We start from the raw sequence: 18,425 nt of genomic DNA on the forward strand, positions 1-18,425 counted from the left end.
AATGATTCAGATAATAGTTATGTGTTCTGGATTTCAGGCAAGGTTGTGATTTTCTAAATCAGAGCAATGAGAACTAAATAATAATTAGCTCTTGAAATACTATATAGCTTATTTTAAAAATATTTCACTTAAAACTGTATTTGTATGCACAGTGTGGTTGTACTTAATGCTGTACAACTGTACACTTAAAAGTGGTTAAAATGGTAAATGGAATGACAAAAATAGGAAATATTTAAGAGGAAAATGAATATAGAAAAAAAGAATTGTCAAATGTCGTTTTGCAAATCTAACAATGGAATTAAATAAATGAAATAACTAAATTGTTTTAAATAAGATTTTTAAAATGTTTTTTTCTTTTGCTTTCTATATGACTCTTTTTTGAAAAGACTTAGTTTTTCCCAGAAAATTTAAGCATCTTTGAGATTCAAATTCATAATTGCTTTTTTACTTAACTTCATATCAAGTTTATAAATGAAAAGTTTATAAGGAAAACCATACTGCTTAATGATATTATCTTTCATTTTTTAATTGCTAAAATTTAAGCTAATATGTATTGTTATTATTACTCTGCATACCATAAAATACTTGCATATCATAAAAACTTTGCTCCAGTTCTGTTATTTTTTAAAGGCTTCTGTTAAAACAAAGGAGTGGTTAGTAAGCCACCAGAGGGCGCTCCATGAATATGTTTAAATATTTTGGCTCTGATTTTAAAAAACAAAAACATTTAGTATGGATGCTTTATGTTACTATATTTTTCTCTTCTGTGTAGAAATAGTGTTCTGAAAATACATGTGTGATCTCATAGGAACAGTTTAGTATTTTTATTTTATAAATATTTGAATATCTGATATGTAAGGCTATATAAAAACATAAAAAGGTGGATATAACTTACACCTTCATATAACTTACCTAAGAGTATGTAGGTGTCTTATTTAAACATTCTCTTCTTGTTCCACGTTATTGTGGAATCTATTTAAGAGCTGGTCATTTATAATAAGATACTGTATTACTAGCATTAATGTTTTTAAATTGTTTGGTATTGCGCTTCACAAATTTGAGAGCGGTGCCAGACCTGCTACATAAGAGTTAATCTGTGGAACTTGTTGAAATATAGAATGCAGGGCTCCAGGTCCAGAAATTATGAGAAAGCAACTTTTGGGGATATATAATTTTTAAAAACAGCTTTATTGAGATATGCACATACTATACAATTCATCCATTTAAAGTTTGGAGTTAAATGGTTTTTAGTGTTTTCACAAAGTTGTGCATGTATCACCGCAATCAATTTTAGAGCATTTTCATCACGCATCCCCCGCCGTGTGCGCGCGGACACACACACACACACACACACACACACACACAAATCCTTTTCCCATTAGTATTCACTCCCCATTCTTCCCCCACCCCTATAGGGGTTCTACCCCTAGAGAACACTAATTGACTCTGTCTCTATGTAGATTTGTTTATTTTGGACATTTCATATAATTGGAATCATACAATATGTGGTCTTTTGTAACTGACTTCTTTTACTTAGCATTATGTTTACAAGATTGTAGCATGTATCAGTATTTCATTCCTTTTTATTGCTAAATAATAATACTTTTTATGGAAGGAGTATGTATTTTTACAAAGCTCCTGGGTAACATTCCCCATTTGTTTCAATTCTATATATATAGAACATACTTTGAAATGTGAACTGTGTGTTTGTGATACTATGAAAAGCATTATCTACAAATGTATTTTTTTTTCTTGTACTTCAGTAATAGTGCCCCCAGAGCTCTCTCTTACCTAATTAGTGGTGGCAAAATTATTTTAGTGGGTGAAGAACCGGGACTTTTTTAAAGTGATTGAATGAAGTGACAGAATCCACTACACATAGTAAGGTATTTTATGAAACTTAGGGAGCACGTGGTATGTGTGTATCTTTACTGGGACTGGATGTGAAATATATTTCTTACTGTGGGTTACTTTTAGGAAAAGCTTGAAAGCTACTGTTCTTTATATCAATGTAGAAAACAAATGTAGGTACCAATGTAGATAACAAATCCTTATCTAATTTGTAGTTTTACTTTTTGTCCAGGCCCATCAAACTCCATTGAAGAAAGTGAATCCTGGAGAAGAAAGGAGGAAAATGTTTGAGGTATAAAGACATCTGTCTGCTTATTTTAAAGCTTTGTAAAAATAATTGTAAGAAAAGAAAATCTATAGAAAACCTCCAAACCTTTCCTCCTTATTTCTTTCAAATAAATGCCTTTAAATTTTTTTTAATGTCCGTGGGCGTACCCTCTACCATTGGTGTACTAACTTTCCTAATGAAACTAGAAAAAACAAATTATTATTGATGAAAATGTTCTTTTTTTATTTAAGGAAGCACCAAGAAAGAGAAAGTTGGAATGTACTGAAAAAGAAAAGAAACAAAAAGATCAGGTAGTTTTTTGCTCTTTTTTTCCTTCCCTTGCCAAGCTGTAGATAAATAGTTTCAAGAATTCTAAGAAATTTGTCTTTAAAATTGTTACAGATTAGGTTAATGAAGGCTGAACAGATGAAAAGGCAAGAAAAGGAAAGGGTAAGAGGATAATCCATTTTTCCATGGTATATTCCACGCTTTCCCTGCACACATACTTTTTTTTAAAAGGAAGATACTGATTTCCATTTCATTACTAAATGTATTTCATGTATTTTATATTAAACACTTGAAACGGTGTTTTGTTTGTTTGTTTCTTTTCCCCAAAAGTTGGAGAGAATAAATAGGGCCAGGGAACAAGGATGGAGGAACGTGCTAAGTGCTGGTGGAAGTGGTGAAGTAAAGGTAGGCATTTGATACCAATATAGTTACGCAGCTGCTATTTTTTCTCTAGTTTCACCTTGCTCTTTAAAATTTATACAATTGGCTTTTTTTTTTTTTTTTTGGCATATTGTACGTTTACTTCTTACCTAGACTTCTCCAGCATCTTTTATGAATTCTTAGTTTTCCTGTATATATTTGATACATAACTTGTAAGGATAACTAATATGTGACGCTGTTAAAAATACTTTAAACGTTTGACGTCAGTGCTGTGACACCATTTCTGCTAGAGGAATCTATTTAAAATCAAATACAGTTTGTCACACCTCTGCCTTAAATCCTCCCGCTGTTTCATGTAGCCTTAAAGATTAAGTTTTCGGGATACCTGTGTTAACCTGGCCCCTTCCAGTCTCTCCAAGCTCATCTCCCTCCATTCCCTACCACACAATGTGTGCTCTAGTCATGCTGAACGAAAGACCATACTTGTAGTTTCCTTACTGTGTGTAGTCCACTGAATCTGTTTGTCTTTGCACTTGTGTTTCTCTTCATTTCATAGTACCCTTTCCTCTCTCCTCACTCTCACTCTCACTCCCATCTCCAGCCTCAGATAACCAACTACCTAACTAACCATTAATTGGTTATTAAGTAACCAATTACCTAGCTATCCATTTACCTAGATACGGTAATTCAAACATTTGTATGGATCCAGACTATATAACCTTGGGCAAATTGCTTAACTTTTCTGAGCCTTAACTTCTTCAGTAAAAGAAAGAAAGAAAAAAAGACAAATTTCCAAAACAGTCCCTGGAGCTTGGCTACCAAGGTCTCGTATGTTAACTTCCTGTTCCTTTCTTTGTTCTGTCAGTCTTTACCTTGCATTTGCTCTTTTGCTATTGTACCATCCTTTACATCCCTGTGGTAGGGTGAATTCTAAGGTCGTCCCCCAAATTCCTGATCCCTGGTGTACACACATTGTATGATTCCCTACCCTTGAGTATTGGCAGAACCTGAGTATGATGGTATAGCAGCTCCTTGATTACATTATGGTGTCTGGCAAATGGTGATGGGCTAGTATTCCTGCAATGACAGTAACATTTTATAAGACTCCCTCATGGCCAACTAGAAGTGGGGAAGAAAGTCAGAGAGATGCTTCTGCTGGCCTGCAAAAAGCAAACATTGCCATGGCGAGCAAGTATAGGCCTCTAGGCATTGATAGTTGTCTCTGGCCAACAACCAGCAAGAAAATGGTGACCGTGGCCATTACAGCCACACAGAAATGAATTCTGCCAAAAACCAGGAACTTGGAAGAGGATCTGAGCTTCCGATGAGAATTGCAGCCCAGGCTGACACCTTGATTTCTTCCTGGTAAGATCCTGAGCAGGGTACCTACCTGACCGTTCCCAGCCTCCTCAGCCAGGGCAACTAGAAGCATTATAATAAATGGGTATTGTCTTAAGCAAAGTTTGTGGTAATTTGTTACACAGCAATAAAAATGAACACACTATTATTTCTCTATTATAATTTTAATTTGTATCATCCAATCAACTGTTAGTCAACATGTTTTACTACTGTGAATTCCCCTGACCCGTGCTCATTAAACTTGGTTTTTAGGTATCCAATGGATATTTGTCAAGTTGAATTGATTGCCAGTTTTACTTGTTATGATTTGAATAAAAGTTTGCTTCATCTGCTTTATTTAGACTTGTATGTTCTGTCCTGGCTTTCTTGATTTGTTTTATCAGTCTCTCGAGATGCACAAGTTTTTTTTTATATCACATATCAGTAATTCAATAAGAATCACTTTTTCTAATTTTCTACCAATATAGACATACCGTTTTTAGTAAATGTACTTTCTTATTTTTGTACAGTACTACCTACTTGACTGTGAAGTAGAACTTACTACCTCCTGACTGATAAAGAATGACTGAGACAGAATTTTGCCCATTTTAAAATACCTAACCTCGTATCTTACCTGACTGGAAAGTAAAAATTTACCAAAGTGTAGGCCCTCAGATCTTGTCATTCATTTTTTTTTAATTAACGATTATTTATCTTAAGTGTGTTTTTCCAGGACCCATCAGCTCCAAGTCAAGCAGTTGTTTCAATCTAGTTGTGGAGGGCGGAGCTCACAGTGGCCCACGTGGGAATCAAACCGGCAACCCTGGTGTTATGAGCATTGTGCTCTAACCAACTTAATCCGCCATCCCTTGTGATGCATTTTATATCAAGTACATGATTAGTGTTGAGAATTTGATTATTTTTATTCTCCCTTTGCATGTACCTTCTTCCATGCAATAAAATCTTTTTTTCCTATGATTTTGAAGGCTGTATTTAATCAAGCCCAGTTTTATGAATGTTGTTTGATAACTAATTGAGAGAGTTTTTCAACAGTGTTCTATAGTATGTATTTAACATATTTCTGCTTCACCTTATAAATCCTGTATTTTCTTTGAGCATAATAAAACAGTTTATTTCCCATGACTTAAATGTAGTTCTGTGTTAGTTTCTGTATTTATTCCATATGGGGTTTGAAATATTTAACTTCTTAGGCTATTTGATTTCTGCACAGTTGAGAAGGACCTGAAGGCTTAGTATAATGTCAGTCATATTAAGGAGATCCTCAAAATAAAGATGGAAAAAAAAAACTAAACATTAAAGGAAGTATTTCAAAACTAATACCATGGCTATATACCTCTAAATAATAAGACATTATTCACAGTATAAATAACGAACTGTCTTTGATCAGTATCTGCAAAATCTGGGAATGTTTTGCTTTATCCATTTTTGATGTATCTCTTATAAATGTGTTTTTCTAAAAATTATGAAATATTCCACATATGTAGTTTGATCCTGTGGTAATCATAATATGTAAGAGACGTATCTGTTGTTGGAAAATATTGGGGTACTCTTCAGCAATAAAAAGGGATAGGCTGTTAATACATACAGTGACATGGAACAATCAAAACATATGGAGTATAAGAAGCCAGACACAAGAATACATATTGTATGATTCCATTTATTTGAAATAGAAATGACAAATCCAATCTATTAATATATGACAGAGCAGTTCAATAGGTGCTGGAGTGAAGGGCCATTGGCTGCAGAGGATCCCAAAGGAACTTTCTGGGGTGATGGATATGCTTTTGATTGTGATAGTGAATACATGATGAATATTTGTCAAAATTCATCAACCTATGCTTATGATTGGTGAATACGGTGGTTTTTAAAAGATCATATTGCTTCAGTGTTCTAGTATATTATTTTCAACATTGAGTATAGGAATCTTCAGAGATGTTTATGTACTTTTGTTTTTGTTAAAGAGAAACATTAGGACACTCAAATTCAAGTTAAGATGATATTAGCACCAGACTAACTTCAAAGAGTAAATACTCACAGGACACATGACAACCTTTTACCAGAATTCTGATTCTTATTCTTGCCTTGAGATGCGCATTTTGAAGATGTGTGTAAGGATCTCCTTGATGGAGATTCCTGCCTAATGATCTTACCTATTTCTAGCAACTTCCATCTCTTGCTCCTCATACATCCTTAATCAGTTGATCTGTATTTATCTTGAGCTGATTTCTTTTAAAGTCATGCTTTCTCAAAATATTGTATGCAATTTACTGTGTCAAGTTGTTAGCAAAAATTTGATCTCATTGGATATACTGAAATTTATTTTATTTGATTCTGATATTTTTCTTTGTATCTTTTCTTAGCTATACTTCTTCCTTAAGAGGTTATCACTTGAAAGCTCTTTTTCTTTTACTGTCAGTATTTTGGCTTCTGTTACCATCACTTCACAAAAAACAGGTTTTTTAAATGCTACCACTCAACTTTAATCATATTAGTTTGTGTTGTTTTCAGTGCTTTGACCTCTGCAGTTGAGATCATTGATTTCCTCATCTCAGTAAAATTCTTCCACTAGGGCTTACGGAACGTTGTACGCTTATTTCTTTGTAACTCTTACCCTTTTCTGACATCTCTAATTTCTAACTATGAATTTTCTGTGTGCTTGAGTTCTTATGTCTCTAAAGTTGCAGCCTTAATTCTTTGCCCTTATACTTTGTCGTTCCCTCAGAGAATCCACAACTCCCTTCAGCATTTGCTTTTTTGGTGATTGCCTTTCTGCTAGGATTCTTCGTTTGGAGTCAGGGCAGCGATCCTTCTAATTAGTTCTTCTACCCTAGTCTCTCTCTTGTTCCTGCTAATCATGCATAATTTGACTTACTGACCTTAAAAAAAACTGTTTTGGTATGTTACTCCTACTAGAAAGTTTATAAATGCCTTCTTTTGTTGTTTATTATATGAACTCAAACACCCAGGCTTGATAGCAGTCAGCTACACAAACCTTTTATGGCCAAGCTTAATGCTCCCTGTATGCCTTCCTTCCCATTATATTTGTCTTCTTCCCCTTCTGCCAACACGTGCGTTGTTTATTTTTGCTTTAATACTCTGGCTCATATTTAATCATTTAATCTCTGTTTTTTATATTGCTTTCAAGGCTGGGTTGAGCTGTCTTTCTCTACTGCTAGCTAGTTATTTATTTTATTTTACTTTTAGGGATTTTTACTTATGACAATTTTTTTTCTATTTTGTACTTAACTCAGTACTTACTACTTTAGAGTGTACCTATTACCATTCATTTGCCACGGGTATGAAATGTTTTTCTACTTTTGTGCTTTGTTTGCCAACTTGTTTGTAAACTGCTTAAGGATGGATATGGTGTTTTACTTCTTATATTTACAACCTAGCGTATGTTTCAGAGACGTTTATATCTTCATTGCTAATTGAATTGAAAGGTTTGGGGGGTATTAAATACTGTATGCAAATGTATTTGTTAAATATAATTTTGAGTGTTACAAAAGCAAGCTCTGCTTTACTTGTAAGCTATACATATTTAAACTTAATAGAATGGGATCACCTAAAATGCATACTAAAAACTTGTTTCAAAACCTGTTAAGACCAGATTTCTTTATATTTACATGAGTTTAGTGACATCTTATATATTTTTTGTTACATTAAATTATGCTTTATTGTAACTGTACACTACTTTTTAATTGTTTTAGTATATGTGCTGCCGAAGCGAGCACACTTTTTAATTGTTAATGGGTACAGTATAGTAGGAAGACATTTTGCTTTAGGCTATATGCTTATTAATATGTTCATAATCACTAATTGCTTTGTAAAAGTCAAGTGTTAAAATTTTTTCTTTTGAGAATAGTATAGGCCTTTTAGGCTTTATGGGATAAACATGTGAGAGCTCTTTGTTTAATTCCTAGGCTACCTTTTTTGGCAGTGGAGGGGCTGTGGTTCCACCATCTTTCTATTCTCGAGGACAATATGAACATTACCATGCTATTTTTGATCAAATGCAACGACAAAGAGAAGATAATGAAGCCAAGTGGAAAGATGCAATACATGGCCGAAGGCTCCCAGAAAGGTATGACTATGTTCTGCAGAAGTTGCTTATACTTTGCTTCAGAGAAAGTAATAAAAGTCGTTGTGCATATTTATTGACAGAGGAATTTCACCTGGAGTACATCCGTGATTTCCTAACAGGGATGCAGTTCATCACCATTTCTGGGATGCAGCTGATTTTACTAGAAAAATTTGGAAAAGATTGAGGGCTGTGTCTAAACAGGCCAGTGCACAGAGGTTGGGCTGGTGATGCATAAATTCATCCTTGTGTGTAATTTTGTCTTACGTCACGTCTGGCTCAGTATTTATACTTTGTGGATGTTTTCTCCATTCATTCCATAGAATATTTTTTGCCTTCTGGTTGACAGAGTTTTCTTAGGTGCAGATTTGGCCCTTGATTGCGAGTGGCAAACATGTAGCTCTTCAATTCAGCCTAATTTTTGTAGTTTACGAGTATTTATGTTATAGGTTCAATGTACCATTTAAAGGAACATGTGATAACTTTGTGCTAACATGTGATTATAATAACTTCAAACACTTGTTTTAAATAAATCAGAATATACTTAAATGGAATCACACTTTATACAAAACTACAAAGGATGCTTTTTTTCGTCTTTTCCTTGTCACTTAGAACTCCACTTTTCTCTATTGTTTTGACTTGTTTTCTGTTCACATTCATCTCTGATTTTTGGCTCTCTGTGACATTGTTCATCAGATTTTTCCTTTTTTCTATTGAATTGATTTTATATGGTAGCCATCAATAATTTTAATTTACGTAGTTCCTTTTTTTTCTTAAGTATACATATGTGTTTTCTTAGACATTCTCATTTCTCCTGTAAGACATTTTGGTTATCGGAATCTATCATTTTGTGAACATTTAGTTACATTGCTTTTTCCTTGTCAATTTAAGGAGAATACTTTTGAGTATAATAGAAATCTTTATGATTCCCTTCAATTATAAAAGGAATTTGAGCAGAGGTCAGTAATTGAGTTGACTGTAAATTAGCATTATGAATTATGTACTTCAGCCTGAAGTATTAAGCTAATTGTAGATTCTCTCCATTTTTGAGAAAAGAAGCCTATATGGACTCACACATACGGATATTTTTTATGACATGGCAAAGCAAATTTTATGTGTGGCTATTATCCTCTGGTATTACTGATCTCTGTAGTGTATAATTGGTTTGGCTTTATTTTGTTTTATTTTAGTCAAATCTAAAATGTGTATAGTATAAAGAAAATAGGGCAAACTATGTTATGCTTCTTCACACTGTTCATCTTCCAGAATGTTTCTTGGATCTTCACAGTTAGAGTGACAAATAATGGACCACTTGGGGCTATTTGCATTAGTCTCCTGTTATAACCTTGAAATGTTTGCATATATTTCAACTTGAGTTTCAAATTGTCTTAAATGGTTGTGTATCTCAGTTACCTCTTGCACTATACCACACCTTCCATTCAGTCGTTGAGTATTAGATGTAGTTTCACTATTTTAATTTTCAGTTTTTAAACCATTTGTGTATGTGAGATCATTTATCATTTCATTCGTATCAACTTTGGTGGGCTTAGCAGTACTAGGATATATAGTATACGTTTTCTTATGTAGCACTGAAGTTATTGTTCTTATTGTTATTGATGATAGATATTATTTATTGATACTTATTATATACCAAATTGTATGCATTCACCACAGCACCCTTGAATTAGATACTATTTTTAAAATATAGATGAATAAATTAGGACTTACAGAGACTTAGAACCTGTGCATGGTCATAAGTGGTAGAGCTGAGTTTACACTAACACCATCTAACTGCAGAGTTCAGCTCCTTAAATACTCTGTTATGAAGATTTCTCAGCTTCTTGAGATACTACTAATGGACAGGCTAAAAAGTTATTGATTTTGTTGGTTATAAAATTATAAAATATTTGGTAGTTTAAGAATTAAACATGATACCAAGTGCTGAGTGAACTTTCATGTACAACTGACCCTTGAATAACATGAGTTTGAACTGCGTGGGTCCACTTATATGTGTATTTTTTTTCAATAAATGCACTGTTGGCCTTCTCTGTCCCCAGGTTTTGCATCTGTGGATTCAACCAACCTCCTATGAAAAACAATGATTTCGAGGCTGTAGTTGGGAATCCACAAATGCAGAGTGCTGACTGTATGCCTCGTTCCGCGCCACTTGATATAAGGGACCTGAGCATCCAGGGATTTTGATGTCCTTGGGGAGGGAGAGGTCTGGTGGTGCTGGAACCAGTCTCCCATGGATACCAAGTGAGGACTGCATTTTGTATGTCATTGTTGTTCTTGGTCTGGTCAGTTCTTTTCCCTGATTCTAATTGAATCAGCAAAATAATCTACAGTCATCCAAGACTTTCAAATTCTTCCTCATATTTACCTATTTCTTCTTTATGATATTTAATGATATGATATTTCCTTTCTTATCAGTAACTCTGGCCAGTTCAACTTTGTTTATATCCATGTCTTAACACATCTCTTCAATTAGCCTTTTTTTTTTTTTTTTTTTTTTTTTTAAGAAGAGTTTTAGGTTCACAGCAGGGAGAAGGTACAGAAGGAAAAAGTACAGAAATTTTTCTATATTACTTCTTTTTTTTTCTTTTTTTTGTTTGTGCTTTGGTGCTTTTATTAACCGTGTATTATTTCTATTCACACACATACATACCCTTCCCCATTATCCTCACCAGAGTGGTACATTTGTTACAACTGGTGAACTTGCGTTCAGTTAGCATTTTAATGTTAGAACCTCAGCCATGTAAGACCATTTTATAAAACTATTGAGCGCCTCACAACATGTGTGTTTTACAGTGCATTTACTTTTCTAAATATCTTCCTCTATATTGCTTCATTTAAATTGGGTAAAGCTGACAATAATTCCATTCCATCAGTTAGACATTATGCCACTTAAACAGATGAGGAAGCTTAATGAATAACTTTTCTGTGCTTTTTTCATCCCATTAACTTTATACCACCCCAACTCTTCTACCTTAAACCATCCTAACTCATTTTTCATTTCTCAGATTATTTCTGCTACCTAGATCTCTGCCTATTTTTATGTTGTTTTCACCTTTTAAAATTATTTATAGTCATCCTTCAACAATTATGAATTTCCCTTATCAGTAAAGGATTCGAGCCATGGATATGAGGTACGCGGATCTTGCCACTTATTCACGCACTTGTAATAACAAAATAACTTACTCCTTTTTCTTCTCGTCAGGATGAAAAGAGGTGTTTAGAATAATTATTTATTGTTACCCATTTTAATGTCTCTGTATTTTACTTTCCAAATTCTTAATCTCTTACTATATATTTGTGGCTTATATAGGGTTTATATTATTCATTTCTTATTAATATAGATTAATGTTTTACTGATTTTAAGTGGTATAATTTTAGAACTCTAAAGATATGGCCTATTTGTACCATATACAGTATGCACATATGAGTTCTTAATGTTTAGTGAAGAGAATGACTCATGAAATAAATTGACTATGTCCTCTTATTCCCATGAGCCTAGCACAAATACATAGTTTGTACCCACAGTTTAGCACAGTTTTACTATACAGTAGAATAGGAATATGAATGTGGGTTCTTCTTTTAGGTATTTATGAAATAGTAAACAGACATGATGAGAAAAATAAAGACAGTGTATACGTTTTTAAACATGAGGAGTCATAGAGTCAGTTAAATTGATTTTCAATTGAGGTATATTACTTTGCTTGATTGAAGTATGTTGAACCAAATTTTCATTCCCAGAATTCTGTTTTATACGTGTTTGTATCTTCAGACAAGCATATGTCGGCAAATAGTTGACACACAATAAGTATTTGTTTAATAAATGAGAAGAAAAAAGAAATAATGTTAAACAAAAATCACTACAGGTTTTAAGTTTGTGATCAAAAGCAATCAATTATGTAAACCTGCTTATTTAAGCCAGCTTAGGAAAAAGCTATTTAGTGAAGCAAAACTTACAAATCATATAAATAAATAGAGCAGGTAGTATTATACTCGTATATACATAAGTGGTGTGAAAAATCTGCAAAACAATGCTGTTATTGATTTTAGTAAAATAATTCTGGTTTTTAGTAAATAATTCAGTTTTTTAGTAAACTAAGTCTGTGCAACTGTTGTATTAACATATATCAATTGGAGGTTCAGGCTGACAGACATTGGACGTAGTATCTTAGAATGGAAAATCAAACACATTTGCTTTCTACAAAGGTTAGAGAAGGCAGTTGATGCAGTTGACATATAGCAGAGAGATCAGCAATTTCATCTAATTATACTTGGTGGTATGAGCTTCCAGGACTCCCTAAAATAGCCTTATCAGTAGACATACACTTGTAGATGACATGTCTGAGAATCATACCCTCTGAAAGTCTGCCCTTTTCAGACCCAGCCTTAATTAAATACACGGGGCTATAACAGCCCGGGATATAACCTTGCCTGGGTATATGAAGGACATATGTTGCATCAAGACCAGATGTACCTTATTAATCTCAGAGTTATGCAGTGTTTAATATGACTGGTTGAGGATAGCACATATGCACTACAGAGTATGGTCAGATTTCTCATTCATTATTCTTAATCTACTCAAGCTACCATGACTTGGGTGGAAGGCATTTCTGAATTTGGTGACGTGGAAGTCGATTAAGATTTAGCTTCTTAGAAATACCTGACAGTCATAATAAAAGACTTCACTAGCTGTTGGGATTATCTAATCCTAGAAAATTCCAGTGATGGAAATTTTACAAGAATCTCTTTTAAGTACCACGTAAGATAAAGGTAATCTTGATCCTTAGGCCACAATCATTCATAGCTTTGTGGTGAAACAGATTTTAAGTTTTTAGAGCTTACTTTCATTTCTAAAAGATTTTTATGTTTCAGTTAGTGGTTACCAAAACAAGTAAAAGAAATGATTATTTGGGACATAAAAACCAGATGTGGTTAAACCTACCGGAAGACAGAAAAGGCATTATTTCATGCATTTTTCAGAGCATAACTTAGCTATGGTCTTAAAGAAAGGCTGTAGGAAGTTTGTGTGCCTTAGCAGGCAAAATCCGAGTCGAAGCATAGACAATAACTTGCTCATTTTTCTTCCTCGCCTCCCAAATTAATTGCAGTTGATACTAAGCTATGAGTTCTGTGATGACTAGGGCTGGGTTATATTTACTTTTGTGTCCCCTGTAGTTAGCATGGTAATAGGCACAATATATATTAGATGTTCCATAAATGTTTGTTACTGATTTTTAAAAAATTTTTAGTCTAGATTCAACATGTTTGCATTCTTTCATAATTGTCAGAGAAAAATACAGAAATATAATTGGAAAAGATTAAAACAAATAACTGCTATTTTTTTCCCTAACCTATCTATTTTACTTTTTAATAGTTTTAATATTCAAGGAATTCAGACATTGCTTTTTACTTTCATGCAAACTTTTGATTCTTTGTGTTCATTTTTAAAATTGCTACTATACTGCTTTAATTTTTCTTCAATATTGATTACAGAAGAATCTTACATATTTTATACGGAGTTCTGAAATAAGCTTAACTCCTTGGAAGCTATTGAAATTCTTCTATAATTAAGTATAGTCTAAAATAATTTTATGTGTCTGTAAATAGAATAGATTAAATAAATGTAAGAGTAACCTTGTTAGAATGTGGAGTAGTAGTGTAGATTTTACTTCTATTTAAAATAGTGAAGAATTTGATTTAGGTAGTAGATACTAATACATATGTAGGCATTTATTGTGGGGGAAGGCTTTATTTCATCAGCCTTTCTTCATTCTGCAACAAAGAAAGTATTTAGAATAAGTATAATTTTTAACTTTTTGGAATATTTCATGTTCAGAATTTCTGACTTTGCTCTTTGTCCACATTACTCAGGCAAAAGGGGCAGCTACCTGCGGAAAGAGCTAAACAAGTGGAAGAGTTCCTACAACGAAAGTGGGAAGCAAGGCAGAATAAGGCACGCGCTGAAGGACATATGGTATGATTGTGTTTGAGGTTTTTAAACGTGTTAGTATTCAAAGTGAAGGTCTGGAATAAGGTAGGTATAAGGAGCTGTCATCTTCTACCAACATTTACTCTAAAACATTTAAAGAGTATAAAGTTGTGACATAGACTTATTTAACCCCTCTTCTGCTGTATCTTTTATACTGAGAGTAAACTCTTATTGTTGGTTTGGTTAATCGGGAGTAAGTTCTTAGCTGTATCTTTCCTTTAAAAAGAGCTGTAATGGGTCCAGCAACCCAGATATTTATATTGAGTAAATAAATTTCTCATTATTTTTTTCCTCATATCCTTTGGTTTTAAATACTTTTAAGTAGCAGAGAATTTAGAGAACAATAAGAAGTAATCCTTTGGATAAATATATGTATAGTTATGCATTTACTCAAAAGCAAATTAGAAACAAAGGTATATGAAAGCGTCTAATTATGCCAGTTAGCTAAACTAGGTCATATATCCAAGGAAATACTAAATTTTTAGATAATCATTTCATTAGTTCAAACTCTTAATAGTTTTGACTTGTAGGGGTACATAAACACTTTTTGACCTTTTGTCCACAGAATGATAAATTTCTATCAGCTCAACACTCCATGAAGTATACGTTGGAAATAGGTCAATTATATGGTAATACTATGTTTTGATTAGACATGTCTGCACAAGTTTAAAGTGGTATCTTTGTGGATTAATTAATATAATTATTCCAATTCAGGATATTTTTTCTTTGAAATGATATCATATAGAAAGATAGTTACATTTTTTAATGGTTACCCTTCATATTTTTGACACTCAGCAGTTTATGTTTTTCTAATATCTGTAATTAATCTGTATTTGTATCCTCTCTGTAGATTGTAGAAGAGAACCTCTGGCATCTTCCCTTGATCCATACTTCCCATGTTAATAGCATCTAAAATTTTAGTCACAGATTTTAATTGAAAATATTTTAAAGCAATTGTTAGAATTACCAAGATTTACAGATTTCTTTCCTCCGCACTGTGCCTTACTTATATCCTACTATTCTCCCCTCAGTTTATTTTTCTTCATGCTGGAGAATATCTTCTGATAATCCATTTGGAGAGAAACTTTCCAAGATTTGTTGGGAAACGTCGTTATTTTGTCCTCACTATTAAATGGTAATTTGTAGTGGTTGTCTGCTAGTGAATTTGCTTAGCATTTATATGTTTGAAAAAGTATCTTGCTGCCTCTTTTGAAATGTTTTTGCTGGATATAGTATTATAGGTTGAAAGTCCATTCTCCCCCACCCCTCCGTACTTGAAAGAGATCACTCCACTTAACTCCTGGCATGTCTGTTTCTGACAAGAAGTCTGCTGTCATTCTTACCTGTTTTGTCAATATGTAATGTTTTTTTTCCCACAAAAAAGCCTAACATTCTGTCTTTATCCCTGGAAGCAATTTGATTACTCAATTTGATTACTCTTGGTAGCTTGGTAGTCTTCATATTTGGTAGACTTCATATTTATTTTGTTGGGGTTCATTGAACTTCTTGGATCTGTGGGTTTATGATTTTTATCAAATTTGGAAAAATTTCAGCCATTATTTCTTTAAAAAATGTTTTCTGTCCTCTCTCTTTTGCTTCTAGGGTTCTCAGTATGCATAGATTACACCATGTGATGCTCTCAACAGCTGACTGATGTTCTTTTCGTTTGTTTTCAGTCTTTATGTTTCATTTTAGATAGCTTCTATTACTATATTTTCAAACAGTGATTTTTTTCTTCCGCTTTGTATTATCTGCTGTTAATCACATCCAGATACTGTATGTTTTTCATCTCAGATACTATATTTTTATCTCTTAAAGTTTATTTAGGTCATTTTTATACTTTTCACGTCTCCTTTTATTATACTTATGCTTTTTCTCTACCTTCTTGAACATATGGACTATAATTATAATGACCTGGTGTACTAATTCTCTTATCATTGTCATTTCTGAGTCTGTTTGTTGATTGATTTTTTTCCTCATTTGGTCATCTTTTCCTGCTTCTTTACATACCTGGTAGTTTGTGATGGGAACCAGGCATTGTATATATTATTTTAGATTCTGTGTGTGTGTGTGTGTGTATTTAAATATGTTAGTGTTTTATTCCTGTATGCAGTTAAGTTACTTAAAACAGTTTGAATCTTTCAAGGCCCGCTTGTAAGCTTTGCTAGGCAGGTCCAGGACAGCCTTCAGTCTAGAACTAATTTGGCCCATTGTTGAGGCAGTACTCTTGAGAACCCAATGCCCTGTTGATGTGGAGGTCTTCCACTCTGGCTGTTGGAAGAATGAAATATTCTAAGCCCTAAGTGAGCCTGAGGTATTGTTGACATTATACTAATTGTCACTGAACAGGAGACTGAGAGGAAACCCTCTACAAATATCCAGTACTCCTCCTCTCTGTGCAGTTCTCTCTTCTTTGGTACTCCATCTTGCAAATTTTAGTGATCTTCAACTTCCCAAGCTCTTAACTGCTGTTTCCTTAACTCAGGGAGACTGCTAAGCTCTGTTTGGGGACCTATGCTTGGAAACTCTTGTTAGGCAGTAAGTTGGGCAGTTATTGGGCTCACCTCACTTGTTACCTCTTCTCATAGATCTCTGTCCTGTGCTGCCTGTTGTCTAGTATTTGATAGATCATGTTTCATATATTTGCTCCAGACTTTTAGTTCTTCAAGGTGGGAGAGTATATCTGGTTCCTGTTACTCCATCATGGCCACAGTTACATCTTGAATGATGATTTGGCTGGATAAAGAAATGTAAGTTTGAAAATCTTTTCCATACCATTTTGAAGATACTGCCTTACCTTCTTCTTTTCATTGTTACTAATGGGACATGTGATGATATTCTGGTTCTTGTTCCTTTTTAAGGATTTTTTTTTTCTCTCTGGTAGCTTTTAGGACTATTTTTTTACCTTGAGTTCTGAAATTTCACTTGAATATTTCTCTCTCTCTCTCTCTTTTTTTCTTCTATTGACCTAATTTAGGCTCTAACTGGGAGCCTTCAATCTGAGTGCTTATCTTTGGTTCTGGACCATTCTCAATTAATATTTCTTTAAAATATTGCTTCTTCTCCTTTTTTTTTTTCCTTAAGAGAACTTATACTAGACAGTTTGGAACCTCTGCATCTAAAGTCCTTCTTTCTGTACTTCTTTTAGCCTTCATTTTTTTTTTAATCCCTTTCTCTCTTGTTGCTATGTTTTAGAAGAATTCCTAGGCCTGAATTTCAGTTCACTAATATATTCTTTAATTTTGTCTACTCTGCTGTTCAGCCCATGTAATTAGTTTCTCTTAATTTTAGAAACTTGTATTTTCATGTCCATCATCAATTCTAGTTGCATGTTCCCTGAACTCCTTGATCCTGTTCTCATTGCTCTGGTGATACCAAAGTTATTATAACATCTTGTTCTTAGTGCACTATTGGCTCTGTTACCTCAGTTTCTTTAGTTTTTAACTTTGTTTCATAGTGTTGGCATCCCTCAAATGTTTGATGCTCTTGATGGTGCATTTATATTCGGGATTGTGTATTTTATTGTGCATTGTCTTTGAGTGGTCACCTAGCAAGATGGGACACAGATCTCTACTGACCTGTCCTCTGCAGTTTTCAGCGTTAGAAGAGGATGGATGGGCTATATTGACATTCTGCCAAGCAAATATCTTGGCACCTTATGTTCTGGGCATAGAAGTCTCCCATTCTTCCTTGGTATTACCAGTCACCCAGAGCATTGGCCTGTCTTTTCACTCTAAGCTCTGTCTCTCATCACTCCTCTCTGAGGAAACTGACTCTGCTTCCTGCCTTGTGAAGATAGATCGTGGGCTGGAGGTGACCTTACTGTAACCACTGTTGTTTGCTATTAGAACCTCTTATGCTCCTAGCTTCAAACACACCTCAGAGATTGCTTAGTGTTGCTCACACCTTCTGTGGAGTTGTCTTTCTGACATGCATTTGCTTGTGAAGTTTCTTACTTTAAAGTGATTTTGTGTACTTATGTCTGGATGCCTTCTGTTCTCTACTACCGAGAGTTTTGCTTGTTTTGGGGTGCTGATATGTATTCACGTAAACCAACAATTTCTCTATTCTAGGATTTTGCAAGAAGGTAATCTATGGTGTCACTGCCGTCTTGCAATCAGAAATTAGTGTTTTCATTTTGTTATGTTATCGTTCCGAAAAATATGCCTTAGAGATCAGTGCATTTTGACAGT

General features: G+C 33.9%; 1 protein-coding gene across 4 annotated transcripts in view; it reads left to right on the forward strand.

Annotated features, from left to right (window-relative positions):
• Positions 1-18,425, forward strand: part of NEK1 (NIMA related kinase 1) — a 129,035-nt gene that overhangs the window by 39,143 nt on the left and 71,467 nt on the right. For all 4 annotated transcript variants that reach the window (XM_081075469.1, XM_081075468.1, XM_081075471.1 and 1 more), the window contains exons 12-17: positions 2,084-2,143; positions 2,371-2,430; positions 2,522-2,569; positions 2,738-2,812; positions 8,071-8,231; positions 14,115-14,217. In XM_081075469.1, the coding sequence (XP_080931595.1) occupies positions 2,084-2,143; positions 2,371-2,430; positions 2,522-2,569; positions 2,738-2,812; positions 8,071-8,231; positions 14,115-14,217 (507 nt within the window). The remainder of the gene's footprint in view (positions 1-2,083; positions 2,144-2,370; positions 2,431-2,521; positions 2,570-2,737; positions 2,813-8,070; positions 8,232-14,114; positions 14,218-18,425) is intronic.

This window comes from Rhinolophus hipposideros (genome assembly GCF_964194185.1).
Source record: "Rhinolophus hipposideros genome assembly, chromosome: 16".
NCBI classification, from domain to species: Eukaryota; Metazoa; Chordata; class Mammalia; order Chiroptera; family Rhinolophidae; genus Rhinolophus; species Rhinolophus hipposideros.